At 35.4% G+C, this 13,961-nt stretch overlaps 1 protein-coding gene and 1 long non-coding RNA gene across 2 annotated transcripts; one reads left to right on the forward strand and one right to left on the reverse strand.

Moving 5' to 3' along the window:
- The first annotated feature begins 3,519 nt into the window (after nucleotides 1–3,519).
- On the forward strand, nucleotides 3,520–7,329 carry LOC126629595 (protein trichome birefringence-like 25). The gene is made up of 3 exons (XM_050299674.1): nucleotides 3,520–3,970; nucleotides 4,834–5,111; nucleotides 6,313–7,329. Exons 1-3 carry the CDS (start codon nucleotides 3,664–3,666, stop codon nucleotides 7,096–7,098), a joined length of 1,371 nt encoding a protein of 456 aa, XP_050155631.1. The 5' UTR covers nucleotides 3,520–3,663; the 3' UTR covers nucleotides 7,099–7,329.
- Nucleotides 7,330–7,624: 295 nt separating this feature from the next.
- Nucleotides 7,625–8,751, reverse strand: LOC126629596 (uncharacterized). Its single transcript, XR_007625805.1, has 2 exons — nucleotides 8,444–8,751; nucleotides 7,625–7,939 (listed from the first exon to the last, which is right to left on the reverse strand). It is a non-coding gene; the product is annotated as an uncharacterized LOC126629596 (long non-coding RNA).
- Between the last annotated feature and the right edge of the window lie 5,210 nt (nucleotides 8,752–13,961).

Raw genomic sequence — 13,961 nt, forward strand, 5'->3', positions numbered from 1 at the left:
CTTTTATTGGTCCAGTGCCTAATTGGCCCACCAACAACAAAAACATCTGATTGATTTCCATTCCCACATGGTGGGAGCTCTAATTAATTTAAAAATTCTATAGTTTAGTAAAACGACTTCAAATGCTCTTAACTATACCGTTATACTCCAGACTCGCAACTGGCTTTCGCCTATGCATTCGTACCAACAAGCACTACACCAATACGCTAAAAGAATAAGTCTTACGTTTCTCTAGACGATGGTCAATGAATGTCAAAGTCCTCGCCTCCAGGGCATTTTTGTCAATTCACGCTTTTAAAATTTATAAACTTGTAAAATTTGGGACGGGTTGTCACATACATATCCACTATATCTATTGTATTTTGTAGTAAATTTTTTTAGTAGTTTAAAAAATTAAAATTATTAAAATAACTTTTTTCTTATCGTGTTAACAGGTAACTCGCGTATCACTATCATATAAACTTGTTAAAAACCCGTTATAACGGGTTCTTATCGTGTGACCTGATAACGACCCAATTAGTTATTATGTTGATCCAAAATCTGTTATTTTTGTGCTGTTTACTTGTCGTGTTAATTGGTTGTGTTAGAAATTGTCAGGTCTACTATACTACACAAAAAAATTGTATTTGTATGGAAAAAAAGTAGGAAGAATGTTTGGATTTGAACAACTCATTGTGTAACATTACTTTATAATATAAAATTTTTCAGTGTGATAGTCGTCCTGCTAGGCAGCCAAATAATATAATTAATTCCTTGTTAAAAAAAGGGTAAATTACATAGTAACCCCTCAGGTTTGAGGTCTATTACAATCCCATACAACATCTTTAAAACATTTCACTTTCATACCTCATGTACTATTTTATTTCAAAATAATACTTCTGTTACATTTTCCATTCATTGATCCGTTAAGCGCTGATGTGGCTGCCACATTCATGCCACGTGGTTACCAAATGTGTGCCACGTGTCAAAATTTTTTCAACCAAAAAAAAAAAATTAAAACCCATCCCATCTCCCCGCAACCCCCTCCTCCTCCTCTCTTCTCCCTCATATTCATCTTCTTCCATCTGCAACCCAGCCTAGCCCACCCCCACCTTCCTCGAGCACACCCGCACCCACTCTGCCTCCGCACCCACCCTCGCACCCACCCTATTCCCTCCTCTACACACTCCACTCCTTAAATCCACACCCATTCCTCCCATTTTCACCTCACGAACCCGACGATGGGGGACAAGATCTAGGTTTTGTTTTGTTTTGTTTTGTTTTTTCTAGGTTGTAGGTAGGGGGTCATGCACGCTCGCACCCACCCTCTTCCCTCCTCTACACACCCCACTCCTTAAATCCACACCCATTCCTCCCATTTTAGGTTGCAAGTAGGGTGTTTGGGGAAGAAGATGAAGATGGGGAGAAGAGAGGGGAGGAGGAGGGGGGGGAAGACGAACTGAAGGGGTGTTTTTTTTTTTGGGTTGCGGAAAAGATAAAGATGGGGTAGAAGATGAAGATGGGGGTTGCGGGGAAATAGGATGGGTTTCATTTTTTTTTTGTTGAGAAAATTCAAGTTTTTTAAAAAAGAAAATTAAAAAATTATTATTTTTGCCACGTGGCACAAATGTGGCAGTCACGTCAGCGCTTAACGAATTAATGGATTGAAAATGTAACAGATGTATTATTTTAAAATAAAATAGTACGTGAGATATGAAAGTTAAATGTTTTAAAGATGTTGTATATGGTTGTAATAGACTTCAAACCTAAAAGGTTACTATGTAATTTATCCTAAAAAAATGATTAAATAGAAAAATAGGTGGAATAATTTACAAGTAATCATCCAGCGAAGAAAATAAAGGGAGCCGGACAGAATGATTGCATGGCAGCTAATCACAAAATGGGGTACAATCAAGGTCGGCAACATGGAAAGAAAAGAAATAGACAATCAAGATGTGCGGAGGTAAAAAAAAAATAAACGAATTAAAAAAAAAAAAGACAAAAATTAATTAAGATGTGCGGAGGTAAAACGAGATGTGTAAATAACAGTGCCCTAATCTAATAATCTACCCACTATTGTTTTACCAATCAAAATTCAGATCAAAGATGTGAGGTGGGCAGTGCATGTCATGTCATGTGCATTGCAATTTGCAAACAAAAAATAAGACAAAAACCATATTTAACTCAATATTTTTTTTTGAACAAACGATTATATCTACAGTAAAGGGATAGAGGAATGGACTAAGCCTTACAATAAGTTTGCCATAATAATGTAGTTCAACTTCACATTTGACGAGAATTAAACCTAAAACCTCTCATTTATAAGTAAAGAAAAATACATTCTTATGACATACATTCTTTGCTCATGTTACTACCAACCTTCTTTTTATTTTCTTCTTTTTCTTTTGGCTAAGCACATTTAAATTGATTCCTGCCACCTCTAGATAAAGGAAAAGAAATTAAAACCACAAAAAAAAATTATTTTTATTAATCACCGTTAGTCTACAACATAATTGGCCTATTTGTCAAGACATTTTTTGTTAAGCAAATTACTCCCCAGAGTCCAAACCTCACATTAACACATAAATACAAAAAAGAATCATTTGTCCTGATAAATAATTCTTTCGCTCTCTGTGAATTTAAATAGTTAATCAATTTGATTCCTAAGTATATGGTAAGTGAAGCAAAGAAACATCATAGTGTTGAAGGAAAAATATGTATGTGAATTGCGCGTCCTGTGGCCTTATGCCTTTATTTATACTATTTGGGTCGGATTTACTTGCCTTACAAGTAATAAAAGTCATAATGGAATTATATATCCCGAATTCAATTGAAATTCTACTTCTAAATTTACACAATTACACTCCTAAATAATAATAAATATAAAACATAGGATGATTTATATAATTGCATTGTTTTGTCAACTCAAAAAATATTGTTATGCAAAGTGTTGAAAACTTGAAGGTGTGGAAATAAATTACATTATTGAATTAAACCCTTGCATAATAAGTTTAAATAATTTGTTTTCTAGTTAATTTTGAATTGAATTCCCACATTCTAACATGGTAGCAAAACATACAACTTATATGTTGAATTTTAACTCTCACACGTGTTCTCAAACCATTATTATGTGTTAAGAATGAATCGGACGTCAAAAAATTAAACTACACGACTCACAATTTCTGCTTGATGCTCACATCTTAACACTATAAAATTAAAAAAAAAATGATTAAAAAGGAAATAGAAGTTGAATATTCAAATGCATCTGAACCAAACATAGCCCATTTCTCTCTCTATTCAGAAGACACATGAACATCTCCAAAAAGAGATGTTAAATTTTAAACTTAAAGTTTAAATTTGATAACGGAAAAATACTAAAGATATAAAAGTTGACGATTGAATTATTACTTAAATGTACATGCGTGTTTTAGTTGAAAAACATTATTGCTGTTTTTCTTCTTTAATGTTAGTACTAATTTAGATATTTTAACATTTTCTTTCAAGATACTTTAATGCACCTAAATCATAGTTATCAAAACAAAACAACATATTTTCTTCCTGAAACAAAATCAAAACTAAAACCTCGTTTGGGTTGTTTTGTTGCAAAAACAAAAACCAGCTCATTTCATCACTTCTGTTTCTTATACATATTCTTAAAATTCTTCTCTCTCTCTGACCTTTGAGATGGTGAAGGAACTGAGGGTTGAATCGAACCCAATATTGTCATTCCACAAAAACAACCATGCGTTTGTGAAGTTTGCAGTCTCTTTTCTCTTAGTTGGTCTCGCTTTTCGACTCTTGTTTTCCGATTCTGTACTTCCTATCGGATTAAATTTACCAGTAGAGCCACCTCCTCTTGCATCTGCAGACCAACAACAAACAGACTCCTCCTCCTCCTCCACTGTTTCCGATTCTTCTTTATTTCCTGGTCAAATTCAAAACTCTACAATTGTTGATTTTCCTGGAAATACCTCCCAAACATATGACAATGGTAAGTAATTATCTTTTATTTCTGTCTCTGTTTTGGTGTTTTTGTCTTGTGAAAATTTTATTTTATATGCGAGCAATATGCTTCACTAAATTCATCAAAACTTCGAAGAAAGGATACGAAATTGGGTGCGGGAGTAGAGCATGCTGCTCTAGCCAACTTGGCTAAGACCAAGTCTGCAAATGCAAGTGAAATATTAAGAAGAAAAGGAATGTGTTTATTTTCATTTTTTGAAACTTTATACAGTTTTAGTACTAATTTACAAATGGAAATTCATGCTTGCTTTTTTATTTTTTTTAATTTTTCTGGGGACAGAGGGGATGCATTTTTCAGTTATAGACTTGATTTTTTTTTTCCATTTGAAGTGATTTGTCCCTTCCTTTTGCATTCATGCATGAATATTAAAATTCTTCATTTTTTAAGATCAACTTTCTCTACTTGCTTTTATAGTTTTAAGTTTTAACTCACATTGTTAATTTAATCAATGTGGAGTTGTTTTTCATTAATTTTATTTTCTAGGATAATCAGTTCTTAGATATATTTATTTCGTAAATTTCTAGCTGTGAAATCCCAAATCATTAGAAAGAACTGCATTTATAATTCTAATTTCTTTTGCAAATTTTGGCACTGAAAAGTTTGCAGTATATAGAATTTTTTTTTTTCATCCGGTCGTAGAGTCCAAAGATTACGAGAGACCAATTCGGCAGAACAACTCAAAAGATAAAGAAATATTGTTAATTTCTTCATGCAGGTTTCAAGTGCCTTCGTTGTTTTCGGAACATACTTTTAGGCTTTTAGCTTCTGCTCTTCTTTTAATGCAAGTATGCAACTGATTTATTTACTTTTACTAAATAACGTACTTGCAGTAAAGTGTGACCTTTTTACCGGAGATTGGGTACCAGATCCGTCAGGTCCAAGATACACTAGTGAAAGCTGCCATGTGGTCGAACCTCATCAGAATTGTATGAAGAACGGTCGCCCCGATTCCGAGTACTTTTACTGGAGGTGGAACCCAAGAGACTGTGAGCTACCCAAGTTCAATCCGCAGAGTTTTCTTGGTATAATGAGGAACAAATCATGGGCCTTCATTGGTGATTCGATTTCGCGTAACCATGTGCAGTCATTGCTTTGCATTCTCTCTCAGGTACACTCGAAAGAAATCAAATTTACTACCAACTTTTCGGGACTTTGAATCACCATTTGAAATCTAGCTTATGTTTACTGAATCTATATGCTTTAGAACTACTAAACTCTGTAAATTTTCTTGGTATTTCCAGTTAACCACAATAGTTTCTATGAGTCTATGACAATTTAGTTTTAGTCGCACTGAGTTTTCACATTCTTGGAGGACGCCCTGAGCTCAAATCTCATGGACGGCAGTTGTTGCATCAAAATGACGTTTAAAAAAAAAAAAAAAACCGGCAAAAGCAAAGTATTATTTACTTTCAAAAGTTGAAACGTTAGCAACCTTTTTCTCTTTGGAAATTGTATGGAAGTCTAGATCTAGTTTAGATCAAATTATGTTGTGGGACAAGTGGTTAATGTGTATTAATCATGGGGGGCATTGGTCCTACTTTCTTTGATTACTCCATATAATTCTCTTATCTTGGCAAAAAAGCATTCAAACTTTTTCTTGGCTTCACTGGCACGTCTTTGTCATAATTTTCGATCTGTGGTTAGCAATCCTACTTCAAGCCATAAATTTTTATACAAAATTGTGGATTACAGCTGAACTTCTATGGTGACCACTGCTTTTTAATTGGTTGTAGAATCTTTTTCATAGCTGGTTTACCTACTATCTATCTGGGATCATAATTGTTTCGATTCCAACATCGTTTTGGGAACGTTAATAATTACTGATGTATGATTACCTCCTACAAGTTTTTATATGCAATTATCAGTGTGGAAAAGTTCTTCTGTACCCCGGTTTCCCAATCCTCGGTGTAAATAACCCAATATTGGTTCACAGTCAATAACATCTTCACCATCTAGAATAATGATGAGTCGAAGAACAGCATGCATTGATATCTCATTCTTCCTCTCGCTTCTCACGTGAGCTTGGGAAAAAGAGATTGGAAGAGAGAGAGAGAGGGAAACCGGGTCAAGGAAGTTTCTCTCGTATGTACCGACCCCATAGTGGTCGATATGGCATGTATATGTATATATTTGGACCCTATAAGTCCGGTGTAGATACGGACCTACCTGACCTGACATTCTTGTATAGTATACTTACTGTCTCCACTAGTTATCTGTTTTGTAGCGTGTTGCATATATTATTTGCTGGCATTCCATTTTCTGGTGCCAAATGATAATATTGGTCACAATTCAGCGTTTATGTCCCACAGGTGGAGCAAGCTGTTGAGGTATACCATGACAAAGAATACAAGTCTAAAAGATGGATTTTTCCTTCTTACAATTTCACTGTTTCGGTAATTTGGACTCCGTTTCTCGTCAAAGCAGCTATTTTTGAAGACATGAATGGAGTTTCTACTTCCGAAATCCAGCTTTATCTTGACGAGCTCGACAAGACATGGACCGATCAGTATAGTAGCTTGGATTACGTGGTGATTGCCGGAGGAAAATGGTTCCTTAAAACCGCAATTTACCATGAAAACAACACGGTCAGGGGCTGCCACTACTGCCCTGGAAAGAAATTAACGGAGTTTGGGTTTGACTACGCCTATCGCAGTGCCCTCCGTCTGGTTTTCAATTTCATCACTCGTTCGGATCATAAAGCGCTTGTATTATTTAGAACCACCACGCCTGACCATTTTGAGAATGGAGAGTGGTTCAGTGGGGGGTATTGCAATAGATCAGTGCCATTCAAAGAGGGTGAGGTTGATATAAAAGATGTAGATGCTGCAATGCAAAACATCGAGCTGGAAGAATTCGAGAAGGCTGCTGCCGAAGGATCGGAGAAGGGCGTGAACTTTAAACTACTGGACACAACCCACCTTTCGCTATTGAGACCCGATGGGCACCCAGGTCCGTACAGGCAGTTCCAGCCATTTGCAAAGGATAAGAATGCCAAAGTCCAGAATGATTGCTTACATTGGTGCTTGCCTGGGCCAATAGACTCTTGGAATGATTTGGTTATGGAATTGTTGGTCAATGGCGAAAAATATCTATGATCAAACTCTTGGCTTATCAAGCTCACAAGCATTTGCAATCCTGTGAGCAAATCTGTGCCTAAAACAGTTGCAACGCTGACCCGAAATACATCAGAGCTTATAAATGAAACTACAATTCTCACAAAAAATCCCATTTCTGTAAACTTATGTATCTACCATTACCATTGCTGAAAAGAAGAACGCCAAAATTCCACACAAGTTCATCGTTAAGAAGCAATTTACGATTTACAAGTCTCCCTGCCTCACACAACTACTGGCATCATATAAAGCAATACTGTTGCATCTTACCCCTCTGAAGTTCTCCGAAATCTTGGCCAGCATCACGCAACCGCAGGACAGTGCAGATTTGCAGTTCGCCAAAGCGTTTCTTCTTTATACAAGAACCGAACCTAGAATCTGCCATTCAATCATACAAACACCACCCGAGCAAAACCTCACGGGTATTTGCAGGGCCTAAATGTCTATATGCATCATATACGTACTACTGAAATAAAATGAAACTACTAAACAATAATCGAGATGATCGTGACAACGGAAGCAATGGAATTTGATTAATTCTTCTCAGCTTGAAAAGCAAGAAATGTCAAGACAACAGATAAAACATATCCCACGAAATTTAACCACACAACCTTAAATCAGAACTCAAATTTGAATTCTGGATTATTAAACCGACTAGTCATGTCTGAAGGTGCAGCATCACCACAATTTTGCAGAACAACAAATAAAGACAGAAAGCCAAAAGCTTGAATTACATTGAAAATGCAGCTCTTTCACCTTCCTCCTCTTATTTGCTTGAAGTGGATGCATCCGCCTTCGTTGCCTCCGGCTTCAGAAATCGATCCTGCGTAATTCAGCAAAATGTAAATTACAATGCTCGTGTCTGCAAACAAGTTAAGCAAAAATACAACATAACCCAGCACTTATTTAAATGTTTTCATGATATACATACATATACGTATATGATGATGATTTTTGATCAGACAGCAACTGGGCACATTGAACCACAGTAAGCTCCAATTGGGAAAGCTAAAATGCTGATTTAAGTCTCATTTGGCAGGAATTTAGGCATATTAAACACACCTAGATGCTCAAATCGATGTAAATTAGCAGAAACCTAAAATTCCTAAAACTTGAATTAAGAAAATGAAGCACTGAAACCCTAGATTTTTTCCCCACTCGAAGGAGCAGGATCTAGACACATAAATCAAAACCCAATAGGCTCATTTGATGAATCGATAGTTTAACACAATTCGTGGATTTGAAAGAAAGAAATATTCCAGTTGATGAATCTGAAATTCTATAAAATAAAAATATGAGGAGATAAATGAATAAAAATGGAAATTACGTTATCATTGAAGACGAAGTTGGCGACGACGACAGTGCCTACTATGCCCCCCAAGATCGTGACGGGTCCCGTTAACAGACTCCATTTCCTGTATATCATCTTCTTCTTCCTCTTCTTCCTCTTCTTCTTCCGCTTCCCCTACTCTTCTCTTGCTGTGTCTAGTTCGTTTAGGCTTTTGATTAATTTGGAATTGTAACGCAAAGAGAACCCAGTTTATTTGGGCTCAGCTTGGACTACCCAAAGTCTTAAAGAGACCATATTCTTGGGCTTTATGTACACAAAAGCTTGATTTTTGAATGGATTGAATCAGAAAGAATTTCTTATTGCAATTAAAAAAATGTTTCAAATGTTGCAGTCTTATTAGTTACGAACGTGATCGTGTATCTTATGATATCTTGGTATATTCTTATGAAATTTTATCATATCTCTTAGATTAGATATTATTCTATTAGAATTGTAATTTTATGGGGTAAGGAAGTTATCTTTCCCACTACTATAAATAAAAGCATAATGAGTGACATAATACAACACCTCAGAATCACACATCTCTCTCCTCTACGCCTTGCCGTGTTGCACCCCCCTCTCTGTATTGTTCAGTTAAATTAGGCCTACAACACCAAAGAAAAATTTTAGATCATTTTTTGAAAATTCAATATTTATCATAATTCAAAATTTTAACATGCATTCTCATTTTGATCCTAATTTATTTCAGATGTTTGATATAATTAAGGTGTCTGTCCATTTATTGTACCACTTAATGTGTAAGTGTTTGAGAGGGAGAATTTGCAAGTGGAACATATGCAAAAAGGTAATGCTACATAGACCAAGTTTGTAGACCAAATTTGCAAACCGAATGATATGTCACTAATAAGAAATAAACACTTTAATCAATACTAAGTAATATCCAATCATCAACTTCCATATAATTTGATTTAAAAAATTTGGTCTCCCTAGTATTACCCTATGCAAAATTCTAAAATATTTTTCGACAATTGATCAATTTGCAAGGGAGGAGCGGCATCCTTGCTGTGTGCAAAGGAGGGAGATTTCTGACTTTTGCAATTTTTTAAAGAAAAAATATATTATGTTAGACCAACTTCACCCAAACCCAAATACTTAGGTCCACTAAAAGATAGAATTTGGGTCTGTAAACAGTGAATGTCACTCAACTCTTAAGATATAAATTTTAGGGCCTAAAATGTATTAATTTTTGGTGGAATGGTTTTAACCCTAATTTTTTGTCGTAAAGATTTATTTTGTAACTTTGAGTTATGTAATCTTAATTTCATTTTATGAATGTCTTAACCTAAAAAAAATGAAATTTTGACAAAATTTTCAAAACCGAACAAATCATAATACAAATCATAATATAAATGATCAATCAAATGAATGAGTATTTACAAAGTTTGTGATAATTTACTAGCATTTCCTGTTATTTAACTTGAGAACATGTATATAGAAAAATGAAGAATATAAAACATGACTTTGAGATACGACTTGAGTCATTTTTATAAAGTGTTATTTGTCTCACTCGAATGAGTTTGCTAAAGTGTTCTTTACAAATCACTTTTATAATACAACTAAGTATAAAATATTCGATAAGTAAAACCAAATTCTTCCCTTAAAAGTAACTAGAAGGAAATTGTATGAATGTGATGGAGAGAAAAAAAAAAAAACAAGGAAAAAGGAAATTGTGTTGAAAACATATTTCCTGAATAAATTCTTCTTTGCCACCGTTGAGTATATATAGAGACAGTTGCACCTTTTCAAATTAATTAGAAGTACATGACTATTCAACTGATATTGGTTCGAAATAGTCATGCATGTTCAAATATATTGTGCACTAGTATTTTCAACTGATATTGGTTTCGCCAAAGGTGAGGTGGATCAAACCTCCCTCGGGTTGTCTGAAGATCAATGTCGATGGCGCATTGTGTGAAGATAGTATACTTGTGGCTGCTCGTGCCAAACGGTTTTGTTTTGTGGTCTCTCCCCTTCAATCAGAAGCATTGGCTGCTAGGGAAGGCTTGTCGTTGGCGACGGAAAGGAGTTTTAATGATATCCATTTTGAGTGTGATTCTCTCAAGATCGTGAAAGCCCTGCTTGAGAGTTCTCCGAATATGTCTAACTTGGGGCATATATATTATCGAAGACTCTAAGGCTTCTCTTTTCAGGATCACTGGAGCTTTGATTGCCCATACATGTCGCCAAGGCAATGGTATTGCTCACCACCTTGCCCACTTTGCTCTTCGCATGGAAGGAACCTCTTGTTCTTGGTTCGAAGAGCCCCCTGACTATATTGTAAACTTGCTTGCTGTTGAATGCATTTGAGGCGGTACCTCCAGCTGCCTGACTCTGTAATTGATTCTACCCATTTTTTTACAATAAAAATTATCTACCGTTGCTATTAAAAAATATATATATATACCTGATGCAAAGCACCAGTTACTCAAAGATCATGTCTGTGAGTAAAGGAATGCACGAGTTGATGCTAGGATGCCAAGTGGCATCACTTAGCCAGCCCTGCTGTCTTAATTGTTGTTGAAGATCTTTAGTCTCCAACCAGCTATATAAGCTAAGATATGTGCAGATGTAAAGGGTGAATGAATATTTGATTGTTTTAGTATTCTGGTTAGCATATCTTGCATTTGAGTAAATGTTGAAGTGAGGTTCTAACAGATCATGTCTTCTAGCCAAAATGGAAAAGTTGCAATTTCCATTTTTCTTAAAAAGTAAAATTTCATCATGAAGATGAATCTTGCCCTTGCACCACGACGTGCGTTCGAACTCTGTCGGTTCTCTAATCTAACATCTAATTTAACAAATTTATAGTTTGACAAAAAAAAAAAAAAAACAAATTTCTTAGAACATAGTGTTCGTTAATTTCTTTGAACTCGACTAAATTTGTTAAACATTTCTGAATTGGCTAATATTTTCCAAGGGTGATTTATAAAGTGCAACTTGAAAAATATACGGTTCAAATTGTTAAAGTTTGATGTGGAGTTGACCCCACATCTAGTCCTCATTTTTACCAAAACATGGAGATATCTTAAACAAAGGGGGAAAGGAGCAGATCCGTGGTATCATATTTTTTGCACAAGATCCGTGGTATCATTAGTTGAGATTTAGCCTAATATGACAATTAAATTATTTTTTTTAAAATAAAAACATACGTTCAAAATAAAATTATGAAACATTTTTTAATTATGACTCTGTTTCTCTCTCCTAATCCCATTAACTTTCCTTTTGTTTTGCTTTCCCACGAGAATCCAGCAATTTTGGTCAATTGAAATTTGATTGCCTGACCAATTAGTCATATTAGGCTGCTTTGAAAATCTGTTCTTGTTTGTGTTTTTTAACTTCCTGTTTTGTTTGTTTGTGTCTTCTTTTAATGTCTCCAAAATTTCTTCAATCCAGCACTTCTATCTGATAATCCAATTTCTTCACCGAGGAAAATCGTATGGAATTTGTAATCCTTTGAGGTGTTTCTGGGGTGGTGAATTCAACATTTAATAGGAATGCCAGTTAAAAGATATTAGTTGACTACCTCGGTTATGAACTTTTCCGTAGGTGAATTTTATACATCAACCTTCTTTTTAAGAAGGCATCAAGATTGGTGTACTGATGCTTAATCGTGTAATTAAAATGGCATCACTCAAATAACCTTACTGGACTCATCTAGATATTATAGTGTTTGTCGTGGTTCTGGACTCATCTAGCAACCTTACTGGAACCGAAACACGCCACAACCATTTGAACCTAATAACCTTAGTGGAAAAGATCTTCCAGACTCATCTACTGCAAAAGAAATCCCAGAGTTGTTCCGTTCTTCCACTCACCAAGAAATAGAACAACTCCGAAAATCCAACATGAAAGAGTGCAGTGTGGGGGGGGAGCATGCTCTTCCTTGGCCAGCAATGGTGAACAAAAACTGGAGAGAGCCATTGAGAGTTTTCTTACTTGATGAACCTTTGAAAGTCGCGCCATACGAGGCTTGCAAGGAACCCTTAGGTTTTTGGCGCAATGGATTCTCACCGATCTTTGCGATACAGTGATTCTCATAACAATGATTCCTAAACTTGAACACATTTACATATCAGTTTATTACGCAAACAATAATGACAAAACAATTATGAATTAAATTATGTTGGATTGACTAGTCAAGCTCACCGGTCAACTAAGTACAGATTTCTCAGTTAATTAAACGCAAGTCTACAAATCAAACTTAGTTCAGTACAAGTTATCTTAGTCAACAACAATTCAGTTTATTACTCATAATATGCAGTGTAAACTTAGTTTCTAACGCATATTAAATAACAATTCATAGGATGCGTGAAACATATGCAAGTAAAAATAAGATATGTGGACAAGTTTAAGAGGCAAATAACGAGAGAAGTTTTTAGCCGGAAAACCCCACCTCTGGGTTAAAAAATCGGAGACTCTCCACTAAGTTCAATCCACTAGTGTAAACACGATTCTTACAAAGTACCACACAAAGCTCAATTCCTAGATCTCTATCTATGGAACAACTTTACCTTTGTGAAACTTTACCTTACACGAGATGAACTCCTTCGGTCTTCACATAGTGGTAGCTCCTCCTGAGCTCTTCACCTGGCACTGAAATCAAATCAACTTATGCAAATGATGTTATGATGAAGTTGATGCAAATTTGGATTCGATGTCTAGTCAGTTTTACTAGTCAAACACTTGAAAGATGAAACTGACGCGAATCCAAAAAGAGATCAGTTTAAAGGTTTGAAACTTGAAAAACTTGACCAAAAAATTAAAACAAAACCATGAAGACAATGCTACCCTAATATGCAATGATTGAGTGTTTGATGCTTGGACATGGTTTTATGGCTAGGGTTAATGAAGAACACAAGAGGCAGCTCAAAGCTAAAATCAACCCTTTATGAAAATGTTTAACTCCTAGCCAAAACAAATGAGCATATAAAATGAATTTAAGCAAGCAATTTCAAAAATAGATTTATAAATAATCAATGAAGAGCTTTACCCATACAATATGCTTGGTGCTCCAAAGAGATCTGAGATGGAGATGAAAAATAAAGCTTTCAAAAATTTCCAATCTCAAACCCCAAAAATCAAAAGAACCCTAGGTTTAGCTTTTATAGAGGGTTTGCTGTTCATACAGAATGGGGACTAGAAAAGCCACGTGTCAAGTGCACACTACTACAATACAAGCTATCACCGGCGGAGCTAAATCCGACAAGAAACCCAATTTCTGTCGGAAATTAAGCACAAATCCAACATTAAACAATGTAATGTCGGATTGGCATAGCGACACTAATGCTAGCGTCACTAAAGGCTATCAATGTCACTTTGTGCGCTTAATCCGACACTACACAACGTCGGTTTAAAGCGACACTGACTCTAATGTCGGTTTAAAGCGACGTAAACTAATAAAATAAACTATATAATATAGAAACTAGTGTCGGTTTATAGCGACATAAGCTAATAAAATAAACTATATAATATAGAACCGTGTGTCGGTTCAGAT

This window comes from Malus sylvestris, chromosome 7 (genome assembly GCF_916048215.2).
Source record: "Malus sylvestris chromosome 7, drMalSylv7.2, whole genome shotgun sequence".
Lineage (NCBI taxonomy): Eukaryota > Viridiplantae > Streptophyta > Magnoliopsida > Rosales > Rosaceae > Malus > Malus sylvestris.